The sequence below is a fragment of the Cornus florida genome, unplaced genomic scaffold (genome assembly GCF_030987335.1).
Source record: "Cornus florida cultivar Cherokee Brave unplaced genomic scaffold, ASM3098733v1 CherokeeBrave_3.0.0_Hap2_Chr07, whole genome shotgun sequence".
Taxonomy (NCBI): domain Eukaryota; kingdom Viridiplantae; phylum Streptophyta; class Magnoliopsida; order Cornales; family Cornaceae; genus Cornus; species Cornus florida.
In genome coordinates this window covers 77,029,701-77,036,927 of record NW_026775577.1, presented here as the reverse complement: position 1 = coordinate 77,036,927, position 7,227 = coordinate 77,029,701, and the positions used below count along the sequence as shown (strand labels likewise).

The 7,227-nt window shown below is 34.7% G+C and overlaps 1 protein-coding gene across 1 annotated transcript; it reads right to left on the bottom strand.

The window, feature by feature from the left end:
• Nucleotides 1-2,830: 2,830 nt before the first annotated feature.
• Nucleotides 2,831-6,768, bottom strand: LOC132266327 (probable LRR receptor-like serine/threonine-protein kinase RKF3). Its single transcript, XM_059767182.1, has 2 exons — nucleotides 6,621-6,768; nucleotides 2,831-3,177 (listed from the first exon to the last, which is right to left on the bottom strand). The coding sequence occupies exons 1-2, from the start codon at nucleotides 6,766-6,768 to the stop codon at nucleotides 2,831-2,833; spliced, it is 495 nt and encodes a 164-aa protein (XP_059623165.1).
• Nucleotides 6,769-7,227: the final 459 nt, after the last annotated feature.

Below are 7,227 nucleotides of genomic sequence, written 5' to 3'. Positions count from 1 at the left end.
AACTAACATCAGGTTCTTTTGTTTAACTCCCTCAAGTAAATGTATAAGACTAATCTTAGTTGAGTTGGTGTGGCATTATTTCCTTTCCTTTCATCTGGTTTCTTATTAACCAAAGAGAGGATTAGACTGAACCCATAATTTCGCAAAAAAGTTTGATCTGTCCTTTTTTATGCGTTTAATGTCAAAGTGTCATTTAGCTACTAACAATCATTAGATATCAATAAATCTTGCAGTTTCAGTTGTTTAAAAAGCATCTAAATGAGAAGCAACAGACGTAGTTTTTTAAGTGTTACATATTCCTATAATTTTGTGAAAGATGACTTGTGTTTAATTAAGATCGTTCATTGAATGTATCCAGTTGAAACTTTAATGGTTTCAGTGTCTAAAGGGGAATCCTTCATGATGAGCGCTAAAAAGTACACTTTTAAACCCCTTAAGCTTGAGTATTCTAGGACCTTTATCTATCTTATTTACCCGTTTTAGTACTTATTTGTGTTTTTGTCTATTTCATGTCAATAATGTTAAAATGGGCTAAAAATGGTTTCTTAAGGCCTTTTTGGAGTCAAACAAGTCTTGGTGAGAATCCGGAGTAAAAGGAGGCTGATTTGGAGTAAAAAGAGGCTGATCCTGAAAAACTGCCAAGTGAGATCGATCAAAGTTGGATCGATCAAAAATCAAAGTTGGATTGATCAAACTTTTCTCTGATTGATCGAACTTTTTCTCTGATCGATCGAACTTTTGCTGGCAGCGAGCTGTCTTATTCCGTGCGCGCCCAAAAGTCCACTTATCACATAGTACGGGATTAGATATTTTTGGGGCTATATTCCTGACTTAGTGACTAAGAAAAGAACTTTCTATATAAAGGGAAGTGACCCATTTTGTAAAGAAGCTTTTTATCTTTTTATTTTTACATTGTATTTTTTATTTCTTTCTCTAGCAAAGTTGGAGATTGGGGTTAGAAGAAAAAAGGGAAGTGGAGGCATATCTCAAGATTCATCTCTAGACCACTCTCTCTCTCCATCTCTAGAGCTTAAAAGAAGAAGAGGAAGAAGAAGATGGAGCCATATTTGGAGCTTGATTCCATGACCCCATCCACCTCCTCCATGATTGGCTAGATCTACACTTAGGGCTTGGATGAGCCCTAAGTCTTGTGTAATCTAAACCCTTGTATTTCTATTTTTGGGGATTTATATATATTATTGTGATTAGTGCTCTAGCCTTGTGAATTTAATGAATCTTGGTATATTTCTATGATTTCTATGGTTTAATTCTTCCTATTAATTCTCTAATTTATTTACATGTCTATATGTGATTAAATTAGATATTATTTCTTACATGATTCATATGGATTAATTCTTCCTATTAATTCTCTATGTGATTACATGTTGTCTTATGTGTGATTATTTTGGAATTGATCTCTACACTAGTTTTTCTATATTAATTGCATGTCTATGTGTGGTTGATTGGGAATCTAGTGATGGCTAAGCATGGGTTTTCATTGAATGGGTTTGTCAATTAATTTGATGGTTTATACTTATGCTTGATGGGTTGTGCTACACTTAGTTTAGGTAGACAATTCATATATAAATTAGATGGTCTATGCTTAATATTGCAAATTCCATGATTCTCTAGATTGAAGTGTGCTAAAATTGTTGCTACTTAGATGGGTCATGCTTAAAATTGATGGGTTGTGCTACACTTAGTTTAGGTAGACAATTCATACATAAATTAGATGGTCCATGTTTAATATTGCAAATTCCATGATTCTCTAGATTGATGTGTGCTACAATTGTTGCTATATAGATGGGTCATGCTTAAAATTGATGGGTTATGCTACACTTAGTTTAGGTAGACAATTCATACATAAATTAGATGGTCCATGCTTAATATTGCAATTGGTAGTCGCATTTTGTTCACAACAATGTATTCCTATTAATGGAAAGCAAGTGGTTAATTACACAAGCTTAGTGGTGATTCTAACACCCTAAGACCTCTCTTCATATCTCTTAAATCCCTATCTCTAACTAGTTTACTTTACTTGTATTTTAATTTCATTGCACCTTATTTTAATCAAACCAATCTCTCTCTTTGTAATCTTGTGATACATTAGAGTTGAAGTTAAATTCCAACACGTATAATCCCTTGGGACGATCCCTACTCACTCTTGCTACTTTAGTAGTAGTGTTGGTAGTGGTTTTTATAAATTTAAACTTGACCCAAAAGACTTTTCTTGAACCGCACATTCACCACAACAATTTTGGCGTGTAGGAACGGCAATTATAGGCCTCCTTCCGCCGACCACTTCACCAATGACAAACCAAAGTTCTCATAGTAGTGACGTAAATGAACATATATGCATACAAGCAACTATTCCCAAGCTACATAATTTTCCATGTGTTCCATTATTTTAGATGACTAATTATCCTTACCTTTATCCCAACAGTGACACAAAAATAAAGTTCATCCTACTTTGATCACTATGACATTGAACATGCCACTCTGATATGTATGTCAGATTCTGCTGTTACTAGCTATTTAACTTACAAGTTTGGAATCAAATTCTATTAGTACAGTTAAGCCATAGTATTGAAAGAAAAAATATATCTATAATACAAGCTCTAATTCTTTGCAATAAAATAGTTGACTCTTTTAGTCTTTTGTGTATATGATTAAAATGGGAGCAAGAACTCTAAGTAGTTTACACTGCATATGTAAGTGTAACTTCCTCATCTTCTCTATGATTCAAATTGGAATGCAGGTTGTCAAAGTGAAATGGCTGCTGATCAAAACTCGAGCGAGTATATGTAAGTGATCTATCTATATCACTTATTTATGCTATAAAGGATAGTGGGCAATCTGGAGTCTGAGGAACCATATCATGGTTACTCTCCAGTATCTTTACAATCTGTTCCATAGTTAGCCTAGCATATAACTGTGGATGAGCGGACAGAACAGCAATAAGAACATAATTTTCCATTACTTCAGGCAAGCTCAACTCATGAATACCTTTCTTGATGACATCCATCACTCTACCCTCCCTTACTCGTGACCAAGCCCAATCTGTTAAAAGCTGAGCTTGACCCCCATCTGTAGACAGAACAACATTTTTCCCACTCAATAGCTCAAGAAGCACAACCCCAAAACTGAATACTAATAATTGCCTATACAAAGCGTATTCTGGGGGAATATAACCATAAACGAAAATATCTGTATAACTGTAAATTAAAAAAAAAAAATCCTGCCAAGAAATCAGCAGATCCTTTTATTTCCTACTTGATAAAATGAAAACTAAAAAGAAAACCACATCAATGACTTGGCTTAGTGTAGGTAACTCTTTCTTCCATCAGTTTAAATATGGCTGGTTGATACCTCTTCAGATATTTGCAATTGATAGGCCTTCCATTGATTTCCATTCCAGTTTGCAAGAAAAAGAATCATTTCTTAGGCACCTAAGTTCAAATGAAAAGCTTTGATTTAATTGTTTTGTATGTATTTGTTTGTGCGTGCTAAGTTATAATGTGATCCCAGTCTCTTCAATAATAACTGCATTACCATGAGTTGTTAATCCTAAATTTATTTATTTTTTTAGTTTCTGTTTTAATTTGTTGAGTGCTGAATGCAAAACTTTTGATTGGGCAGGAATTGGAGTTGAAGTTGAAGTTTCACTCATTAAAGATCTAGAAAAAGGAAATTTTGAAGATGCAGGGGTCGCACATTTTTAATTTCCATGGCCGATGTGAAAACTTCTAGTACATGTGGTTGTGTTCACTACTTCTATGAAAACTTCTTTTCGTTGTTGTTACTTCTTTTCTGAAAACTTCTTTAGCAATTTTATTTATTATGATGTAAACTCGTATTCTTTTTGGTTGCTTAAATCTATTACACATTTGGATGGTATTTTCATATTGACAATTAAAGTTTATATAAAAGTAATATTTGCTGTAAATGGTACTTATAAAAAGGTTAGAGGAAAGAAAAAAAGGCCAAAAAAAAAAAAAAAAAAAATCTGGGTAAAAAAAAAAAAAAATGGGTAATCACCAGCGTTCAGCGTTCATAAAATGAATGCTGGTGATAGACTTAATACCAGCGCTCTTTAAAGACTAAATACCAACGCTCCGTAATGAGAGCGGGTAATGACTTAATAATAGCGCTCTTTGAAAAGCGCTGGTAAAGGCCTAACGACGCTGAATCATTAGTGGTCATCGATGAACGCTAGGGAAACACTGGTAATTGAATTACCAGTATTTTTTTAGACTCTCACCAGCGTTTTTGAGTGCTGGTGAAAGGCATAACTTTTGTAGTGTATATAATAGCTATATCCTAAGAATGGTATGTCATCCATATCCTGACAATAGCATGACATAGAATCACATCCTAACAATGGTTCTCAAATAATCCAAATATATATATATATATATCATGTTTAAGATCACAAAATGTAGATATGCACTTGATTAAAATCATAACATAGCATAACAGTAGCATAATAGTAAATAACATACAATTCACATATTATTAAATCTCAGGAAGAACTTATGATTATTTTAAGTGTCCTGCAACAATTATCTCAACATAATCTGAACCCTACACATGCTGATAATTTATACTTACAGTCAATTAAGAGTTGCACAAACAAATCTCATGCTAAACATTTAATCTCAACTATTAAAACAATTTAAAAGATTAAATTCACCAATTCATAATTAAATAAATTCCAACTGCATGCATTGTTATTATCATGTCTGCTTAAATTCACATATCACCTTTCCGAAGTTCCTATACATTGTTTGCGACCTTAAATAATCAAATCAGGCCTTCAAAATAGCTATTCACCCAAATCTGCAAAAATTGTGGTCGAGCGCCCCCCCTTACAGGGCTCGAGCGCTAATCCAACAGCGCTCGAGCATTGATGCCCAGAAAATGGCGCTCGAGCACTATAACACATCAAGAACAAATATGGGTCTAACGCTATAACACGTCAGCCCTGTTCTCTATTGTTAAGGGTCTAAAGCATGTTACTAAGTCCCATAAACATCCAAATACGAATTTACATCATTATAACATGTAAAAATCTATTTAAATCAGATCTAATTCATAAAGTTTTCAAATCATATATCAAGAACAAATGTAATGACTCGGTTATTTCCTTCATTTCTTTTTTCCTCAGAATTTTACGGATGAATTTTTTTTGTTGAAATTTCTTTTCTAAGTTCGATTTCTCATCACTTAGTGTCATCACGAGTGCTCAAAAATGATTTCTAAGACTCTTTCTTTCGGATTGACAATTTCCTTAAAGGACCGCGTCAATTCCATATTTTTCGTTTTTTGACACTATTCACTTTTCGTCCTTTTCCCTATTTTGTCTTTTCCCTGTTTGTCACTTTGTTGGCATAGCCTCATTTTTTGTGCTCGGAGTTCATTTTTGACTTCATGTACCTTTATTCAAAGTGGTTTCCACGGAATACGTATCTTTACTTTTGTAAGAAAGTACTCTCGTTGCTCCCGGTGTCCATAAGGGCATGGATGCAAAGTTTTTCAGAAATATTTTTGTTTCTTAGGGTGTTTTTCATAAATACCTTTTGGAGATATTTTATTTCAGGGGTTTTTAAGAAAATATTTTTGGAATATATTTTCATTCTGGGTCATTAGTGCAGTTATCACTTTTTTGAAGGGTTATTGTGTAATTAACGAAAATTATTACAAAAATGTCTCATTTTCATTCTGGATCCTCGTACGAGATTCATTTTCACATTTCGTTGAGTCGTGTACTCTTAGAATTTTTTTGCGGTCGAACCCTACAGTTTTCGGGTTTTTGGCCCCGGTTGCCGCCGAACTTGTTTGGGGTATATCTCTCTGCTCGAGACTTAGTTTTTGACGCTGTTTCTTCCATTATTCATATTTTCTTATTTTGGTTCTTTTTTGTTCACAGAGTTTTGCCGTTTGAGTGCATCTGCTTAAATTCTACTTTTCAGGACCCGGCGGGGCCCTTTCGGGGCACTTTTAGGGTTTTTCTATAAATAGGGCGACTTAAGAAGAAAAATCAGATTTTTCTCTTCTGCTCCTTCTCTTGGCCAGCAGCCATGGAAGCCCATTGGGGCTACCACCTTCTCTTTCTTCTTTTGAGCTCCTTCCTTTTGTTAAAAAGTCGTAGTGCCTTTGTGTTTTGTGTTTGTCTTGACGACGCGCATCTTTCCCCCCTCTTAGAATCCATTTTTGGCCAATTTTTGAGTTCGGGATTGAGGCCAAGTTAGGATTTTGGTATGTCTTCCTTGGGGTTTAATGATCACTGTGTTGTCCCCGACAAAACCCCAAAATATCTTCGGATTCGGAGCGGTTTCATTTTGGTGGCTTTTGAGATTTTCATCTCAAATTAAGGTAGGGGATATCTTAGATTTATATTTGAGTTATATTGATTGTTTTATAAGCATATATAACTTGTGAGCATACTTTGGTTCAAGTTTTAGAATTTAATTTAATTATTTTCTATGTTTAAGATTAATTCAAATGGTTTTGTGTAATTTGGAATTAAATTGTGGCATGCTAGTAAATTAGGCCTTCGTTTGTTTATCAACATATATTAAATTGGAAAGCATGCATAGCTTTATGATTGAGCCAAACACCTTCCCTATGGATTGCAACAGCTTTTTCTGCTGCAGTAGATGCGTCAGTCAGCTGATGAGAGCCATCAGTCGGCTGACAAGCCTCGAGACCCAATTCCAGAGAGTTTGCAAGTGAAACAGGCCGTTTCGACCGATTGGTACTTTTCATCAGTCGACTAATGATGGGGTTTCGGCCGGCTGGTACTGTTCATCAGCCTACTGATCCTCCTTGAAGCTTGGCTTTTTTTCATTTTCTTGGACAGCTTTCTTGAGTCAACTTTAGAGGGTCATTTCTCCTTCATTTCTGATCCAAATCAAGTCATTCTTAAGCCTAACTTCAAGATCTTGAAGTTAGCTTTCCAATGGTATAAACTGCACATAAAAACTCCAACCATAGTGAGAGTTATGACTATTTTGATGAGATAGGGTTGTGGTATCTTTTAATCGAAGGATGCCTCTTTGTTTTATTTTGATATCTTTTCCATCCGGACTCCGAATCAAGCGATTCTTAAGTCTAAATTCATTAATTTTTTGTTATCTTTCCAATGGTGTACACGGTAGCACTCGTTTTGGGGTAAAATGACCATTTTACCCTGGGTCCATTTCTTTTAGGGTTTTGGAACCCTCA

Bases quoted from the DNA above. Each gene is read 5' to 3' on its own strand.
- LOC132266327 (XM_059767182.1), bottom strand. From the start codon at position 6,768: ATGAAAAGTACCAATCGGTCGAAACGGCCTGTTTCACTTGCAAACTCT. The intron at 3,178-6,620 runs GTGTTTGGCTCA...ATATTCCCCCAG, and splicing joins TGTTGCAATCCATAGGGAAG to AATACGCTTTGTATAGGCAA.